A 21,054-nucleotide genomic window follows, 5' to 3' on the forward strand; every position below is an offset into this window, starting at 1 on the left:
AGAAAAATATTTTGAAAAAAACTACTAGATCAAAAATTTTATTTAATAAAGTATAAGGAGGGAGGAGAACTAAAGTGTGTGGGACATCTAATTTTGAGATGACTTTAACTTTGTGCATTTTTTAATCAAGCTTTAAAACATTTATTTCTATTATGCTTAAAGAAGAACTTTAAGAGAAATATTACTGCATAATTTCCTTTCCATTTTTTTTCTTCCTTGCATAGAAAGAGCACCTAGAATTGCCAAAAGAATCATCTCCAAATAGAACATAATGTGTTCTTGCCAGGCAGCAAAGAATTAAATAAAGGTTGCATACGGCTACTTGCAATAATCTAGACATGAAAGATTGAAAAGTGGATTAGCAGCTTGACCTCCTTATTCATTTTTCCCCAGCTACCTGTGGAGATACCAATTCCCCTGCTCTGACTCTCCAGTGTAACCATCTTTGCTCCGAACTTTGAAATAAAAATGGCTTAGCAGGAGGACATCAATAAGAGAGGGAGGACATATGTAAAACTTCTTTGGAAATGTAACTGACTGGGAAACTGGAATAGACGATTTTCAGTTCCTTGTAAACGTCCTCCTTTCACTTCCTATCTTCTCTAAGTGATGACAAATTATAGAAGAAAAAGAAAAATAGTAAGCTCTTTAAATTTTACTTAATTGTGTAACTAAGTTCCACAAAACCACTTCCATTAGTAAATGGGAATAAATATGTGAATGGTAATCAAACCTATGAATGAGCATTGCAAAACAAGCCACAGACACATGCATAGTCACTCTTAACCCATTTTAAAGTAAACAAACAAGAGAAAAATAGAAGAGGGTGATATTGAATGGATTCAGCATAATTTTCATTCAATTTTACATAGCTGCTTTAAACACCAAATATAAAATCAGGGGTTTATGTTCACAAATCAGCTATGGAACGATTTCACTCATATGTAGAATTTAAGAAACAAAGCAAATGAGTAAAGGGGAAAAAAGAGAGGCAAACCGAGAAACAGACTTTATAGAGAACAAACTGGTGGATACCAGATGGGACACGGGTGAGGGGGTGGGCTAGACAGGTGGTGGGGATTAAGGAGGGTACTTGTTGTGATGAGCACTTGATAATGTATGGAAATGTTAAATTATTATAGTATACACCTGAAACTAATAGAACACTGTATGTTAACTAATTGGAATTAAAATTTAAAAAAAATCAACTATGGAATGTTTTACAAATCTCCTTTACATTAATCAGATACTTGTTATTTGAATCAATGAGTCTCTTCCTTTGTGAAAATTTAAGTCAGTTTTACCAATCTATCATTTCAACACCTACAGCTAATTCTGCCAGGTTTAGAATTATTTGCACAGCCTCATACAGCAGGATGACTTAAAACTCTGGGGGTACCTGGGTGACTCAGTCATTTGAGGCTCCGACTCTTGATTTTGGCTCAGGTCATGATCACAGGGTCATAGGACTGAGCCCCACATTGAGCCCCCTGTTGGGATCTGTGCTAAGTGTGCGGTCTGCTTAAGATTCTCTCTCTCTCTCTCTCTCTCTCTCTCTCTCTCTCTCGCTGTCTGCCCCTCTCCCCAGCTTATGCGCTCTCTCTCTCTCTCTCTCTATCTATCTCAACATATCTCAAAATTTACCATCTTAACCATTTTCTTAAAACTTTATTTATTTTGAGAGATAGAGAGAGGGAGGGGTAGAGAGAGAGAAAGAGAGGGAATCCTAAGCACAGAGCCAGACAAAGGCTCAATCCCACAACCTATGAGATCATGACCTGAGCTGAAGTCAAGAGCTGGACACTCAACCAACTGAGCCACCCAGCACCTTTCACGTTAACCACTTTTAGTTGTACAGTTCAGTAGTAGTTAACGTATTCACATTATTTTTGCAACAGTCAACACCATCTATTCCAATAACTCTTTTCGTCTTCTAAAACTAAAGTAATTTACTTATTAACAAAATCTCCCCATTCTCCCCTCCCTCTCTAGCCCCTTAAAATCACCACTGTTTTCTATATTTATGATTTTGACTATTCTAAGTATCACATATAAGTGAAATCATACAGTATTTGTCTCTTTATGACTGGATTATTTTACTTAGTATACTGCCCTCAAAGTTCATCCATGTTGTAGCATAATGCCAGAATTTTTCTTCCTTTTTAAGGCATAATAATATTCCACTGCATGTATATATCACATTTTGCATATCCATTCATCCATCCATAAACATTTTGAAAACATTTGTTTTGATTAGATTATGTGGACTAGATTTCTTTGATTGCCATCCAATTTAAACAGTGTGTGTAGCTCTTATTACTTTTTTTTTTTCAATAAGAAAGATGCCTTCTAGTTACAAGAATCTCCAATTCCCAAAACTCACCATTTCAAAAAAATGTTAGGAGTTACACTTTCAAAGAAAATCTGATTATTATGATTCCTTGGCCTTTCTTCATTCTGTCTGAACAGTGTGAAAACTTTCTTCATAATACCAGCAATTTTTATTTAAGTAATGGAATATATTTTCAATGAAAATTCATATAGTGAAAAGTCTTATTAAAATTTGTTCTAAAATAAGCTTCAGAGAAACAACAAAATATGAAGGCTGTCCCTAACTGGACTATTTGAACCCCATGACCTTCTATTTCATGAAATTTTAATGTCTTCAACATTCAGCAGAAGACATCGAGTTCTTATTACTAAAAATTTAAGACATCAAGGCTCTGATTGTCCCTAAATATGACTCTTAATACCTACCTTACAGAATTTCTTCAAGAATTAGAAATAAGATTCTGTAAGTGCCTATGATCCATAAGGCCTAGAAGGTCACAGGTGCTTAGAGCATTGTGATTGCTATTGTTGCAATTAGTGACAAAAATCTCACATAACAGAGAGCTACATATTCTCTAAGAGGGGACCATATATTTGTCAGTTGGCTCATTTGCAGCAAACTCATCATATGTTCTCTGGCAATTTTGAATCTGCATGTGGTCTGAAATATAGGCTTTTCTAATTATTTCATTAGCATAGAAATCCTCTACCAAGCCAGTGCTACCTATACTTGTACCTGGATTCAACTGGAGAATTTTGACGATGGGTAGATTCCCATCCCTGAACCAGACTTACTGAAGGAGAATCTCTGGGAGTAGATTCTGATGCATGTCCAACTTTGGAAACTCTTAATCTACTTATTTCTGGACATAGAGAACTTTGTTCTTTTCTAATGCTATACAATACCTCTACTGTCACTTTACATAATAATTTTTTCTTCCAACAGGCTATGGTCATAAAGATTTATTTGAAGGTAGAAAACTAAACCTTCTTAAGAGTTAGAGCAGTATGTCTGTGGGGGTACAGAGAGTTTGATCTTTGAGGTGGAAACTCAGTTCACTCGGAGAGAGACCATTTGATTAAGGCTTTTAATCAAATAAAGGTAACATCTATCCAACATTCTTGAGGAAATCTTTAGTGCACGAAGTTAACATGAATGCAGAACCTAAGGGATACTATATAGTAATGTAAATTACAAATGTTAGCAGAATATGACTCTGAAGAGTCAGATATTTTCCCTGTATACATTCTGTGTTAAATTGCCCTGTTCTTAAATAGTTTGTTCTTTATTGAGTTGTGTGTGTATATGTGTGTTTTATTCAGCATTTACCCGCAGGAGACAAGGGGCAAAACCAGTTCATACCATGCATGATGTGTAAGCTTAATTTTCTCTTCGCACTGTCATAGAGAGAAATGATCCGCACTGGACTGGGCTGAGCCCAGCCTTTACCTCTATAGGATTCTGATGTTCACACATGGCAGCAGGGTATACAACAGACTGTCAGATTTTCTAGAATTTTCAGACCTTGTTGTTGAATATAGCCATTACTAAATATTAAATTACATAAACCCACAGTTAAATTTTATTGAAACAAAGGTAATAAATATAAACAAAATTCACTATTTCCTGATTATTTACATGATTACATGATTACATAATTACATGATTAATTATTTACATGATTGAGTTTATTTACATCTGTTGAATCTATGTGGTGGAAACACTACATAATGGTATGCTCACTGGGCATCTCTTCCAAAATCTACATCAATTGCTTAAAAGGGAGAATGTTAAGAATGTTTACACCATGGAAATTAGCAACTCCTTAAATTGGGGTGTTACCCCTCTACTTTTTGAAAAGTTGTTATTAAACATTTACTAGCACTCCACTGACATGGTATTATTTTAGAATGAAGAAGCACTACTTTGGGAAATGCACTATTAAAACTTTTCTAAGGAAGCCACGCTATGTATATTCTCTGTTTGAAGTGAGCATTTCCTTATGTACAAACTGATGTTTCCTCTAGTTTAAAAGCAGAGAATGAATTGAGCCTCTGCCTTGAGAAGGGAAAAAAGCCTAGGGGGAAACAAAGGAGTCAATCCTTAAGGTTTGGAAATGGTGCGAAGGTCTCAGTAGTGAGGAATATCCTGACTTCATAAGCAGGAACACAAAAGTCAAGTTTGGTCTTCTCTGCAACCCCCCACCAAATAACCATTATTATTAACAAAATCATGCTAATAACTAGTCTCATTTATGCTTTGAGGAAATTGGGGATGCAGTGGGTCTTAGAGCAGCTAAGGGAGAGCCAAGCACAGTTGTTTGGTTATTGGAATCATTGGTAGCAGAGGCTGGAGTTGGCAGTAAGAGGGTAAGGGCAGAGAAGAGAGGCTATGGAATTTGTCCCAGATTTTAGGTGGTTTATATGTAAAAGGAAAGTAGAAATTAATTTATAATCACAAACTTTGAGACCAATGTATATCTATGTAAGTATGTGGATGTGTGTGGATACATATACTTTATGTATATATTTATTATGTACAAACATCTATCTATATATAGATACATACATATATACATATATATATATATAGACACTGAGCTGAGCTATGAAAGGTATATTATGGGAAAAATCTTCTGTTCTGCCTCTTGGGGTTGAGGTACTGACTTCTTTAATTGTATATATAATACCTAATTAAAATTTTGATTTTAGAGGAAGCTATTGCATATGATGAAAATAAAGATCTGTCATGAAAAATCTATTCAAAAAGTAAAACAATGCACTTTTACCCTAAGAAGCTAAGGAACACAACAAAAAACAAAGAAACAACCAAACAAATAAAAACCAAGCTAGCAGGTATGCTGTGCTTCCATCTTATAAGGAATTTTCTTACATAAAATTTATTCTGGAGTGAGTTTCAGTCAACCTGGAAATTGTCTTTCTATAAATGTATCAGTAAAGGCCTTCTTTGCTATGGGTCCTTGACAAGTCCTAACTCTTTCATTTACAGTATTGAAAAACTTTTTCATTTACGGTATTAAAAGAGCAAGCTACCACTTGCTTTTATATTTTAAATACATTCCTAAATTATTTCGTTCTTTTCGCCAATATTTTGTTTAGAATAATTGATTTAAATTCATAAAGTATCTTTAAGTCTTTTGTTTTTTGTTTTATTAGATTCCTGAAGAATTTATTTATAAATTATTTTGAAAACCAATCTTTTAGGTTTATATGAGTTCATTTATTTTTTCTGGTTTTCACTTTTTTCTATTTCCATCATTAAAACTTTTTATTTTTTTTAAATCATTTAAAACAGTGCGCATTACTTATTTCAATAAAATGCATTTATGTAAAAGTGGATCTGTGCATATATAATACATGGAAACTGAAGCTGTATTGAAATGCACCATGGATAATTTTTCTTGCTATTTTTGGTTTTTACTCTACCACAAAATTCCAGGCTTAGAAGAATGCATCTATTTTATATAAACATTTCAAGATTGAAGGAGTAACAGAAGTTGATAAATTAAAATCAGGTTTAATTCTACTGTATCTTGATATTTAATCATTTTCTAGTTCAAGACAGTTTATGTACATGGGACACAGCACTCAGTATTAGTTAGGAGTGGGCAGTCATTAGGATGAAGGAGAGTCATTAAAAGAAAAAATATAGTTTTAAGTGTTACTAATTTGTTTTTAAGTTTTACTAATGGTTTTAAAGCAGGTAGATTATCTGGCTTAAACAAATGGAATTATGGGGCGCCTGGGTGGCTCAGTCGGTTAAGCAGCCGACTTCGGCTCAGGTCATGATCTCACGGTCCGTGAGTTCGAGCCCCGTGTCGGGCTCTGTGCTGACAGCTCAGAGCCTGGAGCCTGTTTCAAATTCTGTGTCTCCCTCTCTCTGACCCTCCCCCGTTGATGCTCTGTCTCTCTCTGTCTCAAAAATAAATAAACGTTAAAAAAGTTAAAAAAATGGAATTATGTTAATAAATATAATGCTTTTATGAATTTGCCAATTCCCCCACATTTGTACCTCTGTCATAGGTGATGCAGGTATCCCACACTTTCCAAAAGTTCACAATACGCACTTCACTTTTGTGAAGACCTACATTAGTACTTGTTTGTTATCCGAAAGAAATGGAAGAGGATTTTCACTTTCACAAAAAAAGGCATTGCTGCACTAACACTGGTCTTTTGGAAAAGCGAAGAGACATAATATAACATTTTGGACAGTGGGGGACACTCTTTAGGCCATTTTGGTTTGAAAAGTTTCATAGGAGCTTTCTACTTTTGCACAGTGGGGGACACCTGTATTTGGTTTTGGAAAGCAATTTGAGAATGAGTGGTACATCTGGTGTAAGCTAAAGAAAAGATTGTAGGATCTGGAACATCCGAGGTTTCTTCCTTTTGGTGCCTCAGTGAGCTCATGTTATAAAATTATTTCTGTCCACATATGGTTAATTCATATGGAAACACAAATCATAACTGGAAGTCGCTTTCTTCCTTTATCATAAGAAATAGCTCAGATTTTGATACACAGGAAATTATTTATTCCTCATAATAGTCCTATGAAGTTGATAATATTAGTATCTGGCCAAAAACCTATGCGTGATCTTTCAAGCCTGACCACAGGCTTACCCTGGCAGGTCTCACAACAGAAAGCTGCCCTATCCACACCAGACTTGGTGCACAGCCAATGCATTGTGGTCTCTGAATTCAGGGCAAACTCAGGGTTTCCTAACGAGCCATGCTCTTAAGCATAGCTACATTTCTAGATCAGTTGCATCCATTGGATGCCTCCATTTATCCAATGTCTTTGACAGAGGCTCTCCTCAGGTGCCTTTGCTGGAAAGTCCTTACACGGGCCGGAGGGAACATTTAAGATGCTTTTTCTTTACTCTGATTCACTACTCAGAACTTTTCCACTCAGCTTTTTTTCTGCTGCCTCAAACCTACCCTCTGGCTTCTAGATCCATAAAACTTTAGGAGCTTTTGTTTGGGGCTCCCTCAGCAGTGAGACAATTCCCCTTGTCTGTGCTGACCAGTCTGATCCACCTGACCCTGACCTGGAGCTGTTCCATGGGGGAAAATGGACAGTGGAAGAACTGCTGCTTTCTCCAGTTTAGCCACTTGCTTATGCTACTGCAATAGGGGACTGAAAGGTTGACTGTTACCTTCTTATTGGTTCTTTGTCTTAATCAACCACCCTGAAACCTACCAGCTCAGCTCAGCTCTTGACACTCTTATTTAATAGATGCAAAAATGGAGGTACTGAGAGCACAAGTGACTTGCCCGAGGTTACTTGGGCAGTGCAACGTTCCCAACAAGTCCATTTGGAGCCATTCTCCTAACTACACAATTTTCTTCCAGACAAATATTATTGTCTATTTTTCCATATTCATGTTCTGATATACTCTCATTTGCTTAATTTTTCTAGGGCAACTAATTTCCATCATTTCGACATTCTGTGGTGATGGGAGTTATTAGAAGTACTCCAAGTAAGTGAAACGTCATTTACTATTAGTTAGTTAGTTAGTTTGTTTGTTTAACTCTGAAGGTAGTTTATTTAATAAGCCCTGTTGACAAACCTATCCAAGACTGTTAGAATGTTAGGTACGTCTTGCTAGGGTTTCCTATAATAAAAAAGATACTCGTCTCTCCCTTACCTTGCTGAAATTTAGATCAACATACCTCAAGTATTTTTGGAAAATACAATTTGGTTGTAATTACTCCTAAATCTCATATTTTTAAAGGATTGGTATCATTTAAATATTTCTTTTCTAGACACTCAAACCTTTCCTTCATTATTCCAATTATAGTGCAAAGGTTATGTTGCTAAAGGTTATGCTGAAAAAAAGCCAGGTTTCTCTTGAAAAGATTTTGCTTTTTTACATTAAGAATTGGTATTATACAAAAAGAGCAAAGCTTTATTGAAAAAATAATTTGCAAAATATCACTGAAGAATCAAGTATTCTTAAATTCTTGGTCAAAATTGTGTGATTTGTGGATTTACCAGCCCTACACAAATTAGGTCCTTTACACCAAAGGAAAAGTAGACATATATATGTCTTATATATATATATATATATATATATATATATATATATATATATGTGTCATATATATATATATATATATATACATGTGTCATATATATATGACACATATATGTCTTATAAATATAATAAAGTATACATATAACATAAATATAATATAAATAGTATAACATAAATATATAGTTATAAATTCTGTTGATTGATTGATTGATTGATTTATATTTTGAGAGAGAGAGAGAGCACAAGCAGGGGAGAAGCACAGAAAGAGAGATAATCTCAGCCAGGCTCTGCATTCTCAGAACAGAGCCTAATACAGGCTTGATCTCACAAATGGTGAGATCATGATGTGAGCCAAAATCAAGAGTTGGACTTTTAACCAACTGAACCATCAGGCACCCCTATAATTATATAGTTTTAAATTAAATTAAGTACACAGATGTAGGTTGCCATTTTTACCTGAAAAAGACTTAAAATGAATAAGCTATGTATGTATGGATTATAACTTTTACTTCACATCCATTCTTGTACATATGATGAACAGAAGAAATTATTACTTAGATTCATCTGATTTTCTTATTTATGAATTGATTGTTTCATTTAGTTATCCATTTATTCAGTATAAAACTTTTATCCATCCATTATGTGCTAAAACAGAGGACAAAATGATGACCTGGGCCTTGTCCTATAGGACTTTGATTTTAGAGTGAGACAGAATGCAAGGATTTAGCCCTGCTCTTTATGCAGTTATGTGGGAAAAGTTACCTAATCCAGCCTGTAGAAGAGAACACTTCTTAGAAGAGGTAACAATTGATAAGTGTGATGCATATAAGCAAAATTTAGTCTGGCAGACAGAAAAGCAAAGGCAGTACAGACAAAGAAATTATAAGAACTCATTCCATTGAGGGGAGAAATAAGCAGGAATCTGCTAAAATCTCCAAGCCTCTGGTTTTATTAAGAACTGACCCCACATTAGTCAGTTGCAGTGACATGGTTTTTAGACAGGGTCATAGTTAGATATCCATTAAACAGTGCTCTTGGTAGCACTTTCTCAGGTGGATTTGTCAAAATTGGAGGCAAGGAGAGTAGTTAAAGACAGGGTGGCCTCTTAACGAGGAGGCCTGGGGCCCCTAAAGGGCTTATGGATGGAATTTAGGAGGTCCATGAACATGAATGAGGAATTGTTACATTATTATTCACATTAATCTCTTATTAAATATATGACTTTCAACAATTATGAATATAAGGTCCTGATAATATGGGCAGTGCCAACCACACTGCGACCAATAGAAACTAAAGATGCATTCATACTCGATTCTGGTACTTAGCAGTATCATAAAAGCTCCCTTTCTTTCTTTCTTTCTTTCTTTCTTTCTTTCTTTCTTTCTTTCTTTCTTCTTGCTTGCTTTTTCTTTCTTTACCTTTTTCTCTATTTTTAATTATAGTAAAAACAGACAACATAACATCTACTCTCATAACCATTTTTAAGTGTGCAACTCAGTAGTGTTAAGTATATTTACATCGTTGTGCAATAGATCTACAAAACTTTTTCATCTTACAAAACTGAAACTCTATACTCATTAAACAGAAATTCCCCATTTCCCAATTCTCCCAGCTCCTGGTAACCACCATTCTTCTTTCAGTTTGTATGAATTTGACTACTTTAGATACCTCATATAAGTGGACATACAGTCTTTTTGTGACTGGCTTATTTTGCATAGCAAAATGTCATCAAGGTTCACCCATGTTGTAACATATGTCATAATTTTCTTACTTTTTTAAGGCTGAATAATGTTCCAATGTGTGTGTATACACACACACACACACACACACACGCCAGATTTTGTTCATGCATTCTTTCATTAGTGAACATTGGGGTGCTACTATAAATATGCATGTGCAAATATTGCTCTGAGACTGCTTTCAATTCTTTAAATATATACCAAGAAGTAGAGTTTCTGGGTAATATAGTAGTTCTATTTTTAATTTTTGAGGAACTACCATACTATTTTCCATTGCTATTTTACAACTTTAAAATCCCACCAACAGTGTACAGAGGTTTCAGATTCTTCAAACATCTTCACCAAGACTTGTCATTTTCTACTATTTTGATGATAGTCCTTCTAATGGGTATAATGTGATATCTCATGGTTATGACTTAGATTTCAAATCAATGTCATATTGAACATCTTTCCATATTGTTGTTGGCCATTTGTATATCATCTTTGGAGAAATGCTATTTCAACTGCATGCCCATTTCTGAACCAGGTTGTTTTTGTTATTGAGTTGTAAAAGTTCTTTATATATTCTGGATATTAACCCCTTACCAAATATATAACTTGTAAATTTTTCTCCCATTCTGTAAGTTGCCTTTGACTTTGTTGATTGCATCCTTTGATGCGCAGAAGTTTTTAAGTTTTATGTAGCCCCGTTTTTTTTCTATTTTGCTTTTGTTGTCTTTGCTTTTGGTGGCAGCTGTAAGAATCATTGCCAAATTCAATGCCATGAAGCTTTTCCTCTATGTTTTCTTCTAGGATTTTTATGGTTTATGGTCTTATGTTTAAGTCTTTAATTCATTTTGAGTTAATTTCTTATATATAGTGTCAGGTAAAAGTCTTTCTTCAATATTGTACATGGGAATATCCAATTTTTCCAACACCACTTGTTAAAGTGACTGTCCTTTTTAAAGTAATATTTAGGCCTATCTCTGCTTCACAACTACATTGCCTGTTAATCCTGCTGTTAGAATTTTTTTTATTTAACGTACTAATGAAGAAGCATATTACCATATCACATATTTATTTTTAAGTATGTTGATAAATGTGTTTCAGTATAATTCATTTCCCTTGTATGTAATCTTTTAAAATGTATTTTATAAACATATTGGTTTTATGCATTTATGATATATAATGTTTATTCTTTGCCTATTTATTAGTTTAAACATATTGTAAGAAGGGAGCTATTGATTTCACCAGACTACACAGGGTTTGTAGCCTCAAAACTTATTAAGAATTAAGATTGTTTCAGTAACTCAGACAATGGATGAAGTCTGAACTGGAGCAATGGCAATAAGAAATAAGTAAAATCAAGAAATAGACAAATTCAGTATGATTTAATGATTAAATCAATGCCATGACCAATGAGCAGGCAAAGTCCATGATGACCACCAGATTTTTAACTTGGGTGGTATGTAGTTCTGAGAGTCATCAGTGCAGAAGTTTGCATTTAAAACCATGAGAGTATCTGTCATCACCCATAGGGAGAAGGTAGAGGAAAAAATAGGCTACGTTGAAACCAATATTCAAAGATTAGCCAATTCTAATTATCAGCTATGGTGTCATGCAATATATTTAATGTATCAACAAATAAAACTAGTATGTAAAGAATAAAACTTCAACAAGCATCTGGTGGTTAATTGTAAAGGACCATTTGTTATGACTCTACTCTGCATTTGTAATTTTTGCACCTGCAATTATTTGCATGCAAGACAAATGCAGCTACAGTTGCCTAATTACAGGCACAACCATCCAAAATTGCCCACAAACAATAGCACAAAGATATGCCATCTGTGAAAGTGCAGGAACCCCCCAGACCTTTCCTGTTCTGCATCCTGTAAGGCTTCCCTTTGGCTTCTGTCTTGCCTGGGTTTCATTCTTTCCTGATCTCATACATGCAATTATAGGCTGGTCACTCTAATAAGCGAAGAGTCAGTAGGCCTTTCCTCTTCCCCAACCATTATGCTTCTCGCCCCCCTCCAAATATACAAAATGTACCATAGTATGTGCAGACTGAAAACAGAAGCCATTTCTAAAGCACATTATTTGTCTTGTTAGTATGAATAGATTCAATTTTATATTCACACGTAATTGTACAAGGTAGGCAACTTGAACGCTATAAAGATGAAATCTCATATAAATTTCTGCTCAAAAGTGACAAGAAAATTATTTTACTCTACTTTAAAAAAAGTTTTAGCCATTATTAAAAACACAGCTGTCAGTTTGGATCAAATATATTCCTGTTTCCCCATTATATTATTAGGACAATCATGAAATTTAATAATTGTCCCTCGGAGCTTGATTTTCTGCAAAAGTGTCATAACACAATCAGTACTATGGCAAATAATTATTGAACAGTGTGAAGAGAGTTATGATTTCAGGCGGGAAATATAAAATAATAGATGAGAAATATAAAACCCAGGTTAACACTTGATAAAGATTCTGTTCTCATACAAATGTCAGTAGCAATAAATGTGGGGACCACACAGCCTGCTTTATGAAAATGAAACAGATTCTAGACAGAATAATTTTCTAAGATTTTAATGATATATTTCAAATATTACTTGCTTGTCATTTAATCATATTAAACACTCTGAATCTGATAAATCCTCTGTGATAGAAACAATACACTTTGCGAATGGGAAATTGGATAGTTTATTAGGCTAATGACTAAAACCAGAATGTAACATATATCTCTTCTATGAAATCTGTATTTCTCTACTCTATTTAAGGTGCTTGGAATTGTTATACAGTATTACCATGAAGGTTTCAAGGGCAAATGGAGGCTTCGGAATTCTAAAATGTTCATCAGTGTTTTGTTGTTTTTTTTTTTTTTTTTAATTTAACATATTATAGTGAATAGGAAGTAATATTTTTCTTCTACCACATTTTTCTCTGTGGTACATGACTCACAGAGAGTCGAAGCCAGAGTTTGACGCCAGCCTTACGTTTATGGGCAATGGGGCATGTTTAAACATTTGGACATTAGAATACTTAGACATTACAAATATGGTAAAGTATTTCGATCTAGCAAAATAAGTCATGTTAAGAGAAGAATTTATAAAAGGGAAGTTATCACTCTGAAAAGAGAGTTAACTAGAAGCAAAAGATTGTTCTGTTATATATAACTGAACATTTCAATGTATGCAATCGAAATTCAAAATATTATTAATGACATGATAAACATTAGCTGTTTGTTTTTACAAGAAGTAGAAGAATATTTTGAGACATTAACAAGGATAATGTTACTCACATCCTGAGCTACCGTTTGTTGACACGAGAGTCAAGTTGGAAGGCCACGGATTCCGAACAATATCTTGCCAATGAATTGTGTCTGTGTAACAAAGAAATTTGTTCTGGTCTACATAGACTCCACCATTAAGGATTTCTGTATTAAAACAAACAAACATATTTCTCGTCAAACTTTTTGTTGATGAAAAGATAGTCAATAAAAGTTATTTATTCTTAAATGATTTTCAATGTTAAATTAGAATTATTTTGTTAATAGCCAAGATATTTTTTTAAAGATCATTACTGGGTCACATAAATTGATTGCAGAAATTGGAAAAAAAAATTGGAAAATACAGAGAAAAACAACCATCCATAACACAAATACTCAGAGAAACACTTCATAGTTTGTTATAGATACTCTCAGTCTCTTTCCTTTTTTTAATCCTCTGAACTTGGAATAACATTGCATGCAATATTTCAAAACGTACTAGTTTTGTCTAATATTAAGTGATGAGTATTTAATGTTAATTAAATATTATTCTACATTATTTCTAATGAGAATACAATATGCCAGAGCATAAAGTAAATAATATTTATTTAACTAATCCTCTTTTTTTGGTTATTTAACTCATCTGTCTCTCTTAAGAAAAAATTCTTTCAGTCAATGTGACATTGACGAGTCAGTAGGTAAGTGATTAAAACAAAATGAAAGCTAAAATTAATTTCTCAATCAGAAAAATGTTCTTTGATCCTCTCAAATGGAATCAATAGAATTGCCAATTATTCTTTAAGAAGAACACAAAGCAAGACATAATGAAAACCCCATGGTTCACTGGAACAATGACAGGACCATGGGATAAAATTCATTAAAGCCAATTTTTACTTGATTCTCTATTTATCACTGGCTTTGATCAGCTAACTTGTTTCCCCTGAACGATGGCTGACCGTATATGTAAATTCTCTTTCACATTGCTTTAAGTTATCCAGAAAAAAAAAAAAAAGAAAAAGAAGTAGATATTCCCTCTGCAAACACTAATCTTTTTTTTTTTGAAATACCATTCTTTTACTTGAAGAAATTGTTGGTTAGATATACACATAACATCTTCCTACCCAATATTTACCACATCTTTCTCTCTTATCTCTTAAGAGAAATTATATTTGAGTCCATTAAACATTGCTACAAGTAACAAAAAACAGTTAACAATAGTTTATGTAGATAGGGAATGATTTTCTCACATAATAAGAAACCTATAGGAGGTAGTAGTGTCCAGAGTACCTACATCTGCTTTGGGTCCTGTTTTTATTCATCCCAAGCCCAAAAAGGTTGCTGTATCTAAAAATGTCTGGGGACACCTGGGTGGCTCGGTCAGTTAAGCTTCTGACTTGGACTCAGGTCATGATCTCATAGCTCCTTAGCCCAAGGCTCATGTCGGGCTGTCTGTTGTCAATGCAGAGCTGCTTCAGATCCTCTGTCCCCAGTCTCTCTGCCCCTCCACCCCCGTTCACTCTCTTTCTCTCTCAAAAATAAATATTAAAGAAAAGGTGTCTATCTGAATTCAAGGTAAGATGAAAACAGAAGAGCAAGCAAGAGACATTCTTTTGACGAGATGCTCTCTCCAAGGATTATGTCTGCTTTTTATTGGTCAGAACAATATCCCCTGACCATTCCCACTGCAAGAGGTTGAGTGGACATATTGCTGCTTGAACAAAACTTCAAGAAGCAGTATTAGTGAGGAAGGAGAGGGACATAAATATGGAGAAGGCAATCACTCTATTTTCCATAATGGCCTTGAAAAAAAAATCTTTCTTGTGCAGTATCCCAAGCAAAAATTGTAAGAGTCACGTTAAGCCAAAGAAGGTGATAAAAGAATGAAAGGAACATGTGACACCATAAGAGGGGTATTTGTAGAAGTGAGATGGGTGAGCACATCTCAATTGCCTTATTGCATTGCATGTATAAAATGCACCAAATTAATTTTGACATTGCCAGGCTTTCCACATTTAAAATCTCCTATTCTCATGATCAATCCTTTCACTGACTATTGGTTCCATTTTCTCAGGTGAGGAAAAAAAAGGAAACAAAAAGAAATTAGGTCATCTCTCCACTTCTAAAGCCCAGTTCATTATTTTTCATGACCTAACCATACAATCCTCAACAAAGTAGAAGGGAGATGTAAGACGTACAGAAGATTGTGAAATGAATTTCTACATTAATGTTTGGCATTAAGTTTCTATCTATAAAATGTGACGATCTCATACTAATAGCTTTCTCATGAGACATTAGGTGATGCTCTTCTGCTCTAGGAATAATTCTTCATTAGGTGACAAAGAAAGATTTTGACTACTATCCAGGAAATGAAGGTTATTTTTCAGTTTACAATTGGAAAAGTTCTACTTGAAAAAGAAATGTGAGGAGAAAAGATAATAGCTCAAATATTGTAGAAAGAGTATATTTTTCAGGATTCACATTATAATTCAAACAGTTCATACTGAAGGAACACAATATCCATCTGTAACTTCCTATCTAAAAATATTCAAATAGATTCAGATTATATTATACTGAATAATAATCTCATCAAATCCCCTTCTTCAACAATATTAATCTGCTACCAATGTTGACATTTGTTTCTCACAAATATTCTGTTCAAGAGCTTGGTTTTTACTTGGAAAAGTATTTAGAAAGGAAGCAATAATAATTCAAGTTTAATCTTTAATTAATCTTTAATAATAATTCAAGTTGAAATCTCAAAATATGACTACAATCATGATCAACTTGGATAATACCCTAAATTCAAAACCAACCATCTAGTAACAATTCTGGTCAGGAAGATTTATAAATTTCTAGTATTTAATGATGTATTTATAAGGCACATATAGTCTGTTCGTGTATGTGTGTATTTTTCCTGAAAATAGTATTTTCCTTCATGCTTGGCTTAGATTGTATTCTGTTGGCGAGTGTCAAAACACTACAATCAGAAAAATGTATATTTTACTGACATTTATAGCATAGTTTTAATGTATACTTTATCTTATATCTTCTTTTGATCAATTCAGTTACCTAAATATAGGATAGGAAATAATGTTAATATTGTACTTATTCATTGGTATAGTTTACATTGATTTTATAATGTATACAATTTTTTAAACATTAATGTAATATGTTTTGTGGTGAAATATTAAATTGGATTTATTTCTGAACTAAGAAAGATGCTAGGGGAATATACTGACCTGTAAGAAAGTTGTTAAGGACACAGATTATTTACTAGAAAAAAGGGATCCCTAATGTTTTTGCCTTGGTTGACTATAAGCTGCATTTTTAGATTAGAAAGCGGGACAAGGATTAGAAAAACAAAAGGTTGGTAAGACATTTATCCAGGAAGATACCAGAAGAATGTCTGATTATACTTTAGATTTCTTTGCCAACATACAAGAACAGCAGAGTTGTATACAAGTTCCATGAAAGGCTTATTGGACGGTACCATCTGTGTTACACCAAGAACTTCCCTTCCATTAGAAGGGAATAAAGTAAGGGGTGCCCGGGTTGCTCAGCCAGCTAAGTGTCTGACTTCAGCTCAGGTCATGATCTCACTGGTTAGTGAGTTCAAGCCCCATGTCGGGCTCTGTGCTGACAGCTTGGAACCTGTGAGCTTTTGAGTCTGGACCTGCTTCAGACTCTGTATCTCCATCTCTCTCTGCACCTCCCCCACTCACACACTCTCTCTCTCTCTCTCTCTCTCTCTCTCTCTAATAAATAAATAAATAAATAAATAAACATTTAAAAAATAATGCAACAAAGTGATTATTAAAATTTTAAACCATGACAAAAAAGAGGAATTCTAAGTAAGAAAATGTTGTGCAAATGTATGATTTTCAAATAAAGATGCACAAAGCCTAGAAAAGTGAAAAGACATAAATAATGTTGAATAAATAAATGAGCTCAAGGTAAATCCCATTCCATTGTATTTGACTTCCATGGTAGGAAATATAGCACAGAAAATTCAGAAAAACACAAATAGATTCTTGGTCATTGCAATAATTGATAGAAAAAAAACTGGTATATATTTTTTTAAATCATAGCCAGCAAGTTTACAAAACAGAACTGTGTCTTTTTAATAAATGCCACAATTGAATATCATAACATATGAAATTGATATTCTATGAAAAAGTATCATTTAATTATTTAAAAATTCATGTAAACACTTAAACAGTTTTGTGTCTCAAACATTTCCTACTAGATTAATGCATGCAAGTCAAGTAAAAAAAAATTGAATCCTTTTGCAAATAGAATAAGTAAATTGTAATCCACATTACTCTCCAATATGTTGAATTTAATATATATAGTACATAATTTATATTTGAAATATTAGACTAAACTCCATGAAGGCAAGGGAGATTTTTCAGTGCTGTATCTATATATATCAAACCTGAAGCAATAGCTAATCAACAAATATTTGTTAAATTAAACTTAAAAGAGAATAGTTACGTGGAATTTGCTACCAACATTGATCAATTAACTTCTGTTGTAGCTCTTAATTTTAAATTATATTCTGATCAGATCAAAGTAAAAATGGAAGTTATTTTTTTTCCCATAAACACTACAGGTTATCTGAACTGGTTCTACATTTTCAGAGGTCATTTCTGTTTGGGTCTAAACTGTATCCCCAGTGTCGAGCAGAAAGCAGATACATGATAAATATTTGCTTCATGAAATAAGATATACTATCTTGATTATAGGAAACAATATATGAGTAGGCCAATAAATATATAGTATATTGAATATAGGGAAAATTAAAAATATAAATGTGAAGGTAGAGTTTTTGTAGGTTAAAAGATAAATAGCTTTTATTATATAAAATGTTTATAATTGATAATGTAAAAAATTATGCAAGTAGTATGTTTGATATTTTAAATCACAGTTAGTTACATTCATTGGTATCCCTAAATCTGTTCTGTGCATCAAATTCTATTATCATTTATCAAGTAAAAAATGATGATTTTGAGCTATCCTGGACACACCAAATTTCCTGAAACCTGTGCAAATTATCTAGCCATATGTTACACAAAGTTGAAAAGCCTGTTTTTATATAGAACTGTAAATCTACCTCATATGGTTCCTTAAATTCTTTTTTAGAAAGGTGTAAAGTGCCAATATGACATTTTACAAAGGACATAAAGTACTTGCACCTTAGCTTTCCAATCCATAAAGATTGTCCATTTGACTGACCATTACTTCCCTTGATTTCCCATTTGCATGAGTCTAATGAAGAAGGAAATGTTTGTGTTATTTAAATAAGTTTTTCACATTCTTCATTTCTTTTCAAGTGCTAGTTATTATAGTGAATTTGAGGATGAGTAACCATTAAGACAATCGTTGACATTTTGCAAATATATTCTCTCAAAAGAAAACGTGATAAAATACCAAATCATGGCTTTATTCCCCTTGCCTCTTTTGGAATAGCCTAATTGTGATGTAGCATCCCTGCTGAAAATACAGATTAATATGACCTCCTTACTTAGTTTAAGAAGTCGACAAAATTGCTTTGACCTCATGCACAATTTGCAACTATTTCATAAAATAAATAAGATTGAATGTCTTTCTCTTGTTTTTTTTTTACAAAATAAAGATGATAATTTTAAATGCAATTTGCCATATTCCACTATAGTCTACATGATTGGTATCAACAGTAAACATTTTACTTCTACTCACAAAGCTTCCAAAGATAATAATATAAGAAAGTCAAATAAACAAGAAGGAAATATCTAACCTCAATCCCTGATTATACATCTAAATGCCTTATTTCGCATGGGCACAGATACAGGTCAACCTTAGAATTAAAATGATAATCAGAATAAATAAAGATTAGAGATATTGCACTTGTCTAATTACCATGGGAATGTCTGAATAATCCATATATCAGACTTATATTGCCTATCCAAACCAAAGGTCACAATCATGAAATCAAAATCCAAAGTGGCAAAAGTCCATTTTCCAAGATGAAGCTATAGGAAGAAGTCACTGGGTTTTTTCAGACATAAAGCAATGTATCTTTCTCACTGTCATCACCTTACGCCACACAAGTCTGTTGGCAGATAATGATACAAAAGTAATATAGCTCACACCATCCACCTGTGATACTTAATACATCATCTCTGGAATGGACTTGGTCCAAAGATTCCCATATCTTTCTCAAACCCAGACCTTTCAGCTGGGAGCACAATGAATTGCTGCTACCCCACTGGGTCAGCCCTCAAGGTTCATTATTAATAAGCTGAGACTCTAAAGGCTAATGAGAAGCGGGTGCTTGAGGAGACAATGGCTCATTCATCATCAATCAAGCTTTGAAGTTTTTATACAGATGATTTAAGGAGAGTTGAAGTGTGCAAAATTGAAATGTCACATTTGTATTGGGAGTGGGGAGAGGGTGATAATGTAAATGAGTGATGTAACCTTCTGTATTTCAGCTCAATGATCAGAGTCAAAAGCTCATGGATGCGGATTCTGAATGAATGCTAGGAAATAACAGTGGACAGTTTTTCGACCTAAGCAAGGCAATTTCAAAAAGAAATGATTAGATTCATTGGCTGAAAATCAGCTTAAAATAGAAAATAATAGCAAAAATATCTTGATTCCAATTGAATGGAGCTCAGTAATGCTCTCCAAAATGTTTCAGTGTATAATTTGTAGCTTTCATTATGTTTCAGCTCAAGTCCTAACTCCTCTGAGAAGTCCACTATGACTGTCTAGTTTTTGGAGGTTAACTACTTATAACACTGATTATCTGAACCACTCACTTAACAGAGCAAATACTCCCCACCTTCTTTATTCTTTTGTGTACTTGTCTTATCCCCCCTATTGTAAACCTCTAGAGGGTAAGAACCGTGACATACATCTTTCTGTGGCATTAGTGCCAAAAAAGAAATAGAAATTCAAATGTTTTTGATAATTATAATGACAATCACAACATCTTGAGAACATGACTGACATTTGTAAAAAGTTGTTAGCTGCTGACTTGGTGGCATAATATAAGTGATATTTCCTCCTCATGTACTAGATAATGCTCACATTAGAAGTCACATAAAATGTTGAATAAAATTAGTGTAATTTTAATGTATTAATTCTTCCTATCAGGGAAGTAGTAATCCACTTAAACTCACTGGAGTTCTCTGGAAAATTTTAAAAATAAATTTTGTCTTGTAACTGTCTTTGAATTATGAATAACAGATTTCCTTCTCAAATTGTTCTCTAACTTCATTACATAATTCTGTTGTATGTGCCAACATGTTTAATATTTTCCTCTAATAATTTCTCCCAAACTTGTACTCCCCCTGTTCCTTACTTCAGTTAAAATCAGAATAGCATGCTGTAAAAGTCAATTAGACTCCAAACTTGACACTTGTCATTAATTCATTCAACTCTATATTTAACTGGTCATGATATTCTATGTAAAATTTCTCATAATGTCTCTTGATTTATCCCATTCTTTTTACATCCACTGCTATTCCTTAATTCAGATTCTACCACCTCATATCAGATTAAACGTTTTCCTTCTAGATCACCCTCCCCACAAATTCATCTTGCATATTAGAGTCATAAAACATTCTATACTACAGGTAGGTAGATACATATACTATGTAAGTAAGTGGCTGGTCAGATAAGATAGATA

General features: G+C 33.6%; 1 protein-coding gene across 6 annotated transcripts in view; it reads right to left on the reverse strand.

The window, feature by feature from the left end:
* The window catches only part of ERBB4 (erb-b2 receptor tyrosine kinase 4), a 1,120,478-nt gene that overhangs the window by 357,542 nt on the left and 741,882 nt on the right, over window positions 1–21,054 (reverse strand). For all 6 annotated transcript variants that reach the window (XM_027051681.2, XM_027051663.2, XM_027051688.2 and 3 more), the window contains exon 4: window positions 13,413–13,547. In XM_027051681.2, coding sequence (XP_026907482.1) covers window positions 13,413–13,547 — 135 coding nt within the window. The remainder of the gene's footprint in view (window positions 1–13,412; window positions 13,548–21,054) is intronic.

The sequence above is a fragment of the Acinonyx jubatus genome, chromosome C1 (genome assembly GCF_027475565.1).
Source record: "Acinonyx jubatus isolate Ajub_Pintada_27869175 chromosome C1, VMU_Ajub_asm_v1.0, whole genome shotgun sequence".
In the NCBI taxonomy this organism is placed as follows: domain Eukaryota; kingdom Metazoa; phylum Chordata; class Mammalia; order Carnivora; family Felidae; genus Acinonyx; species Acinonyx jubatus.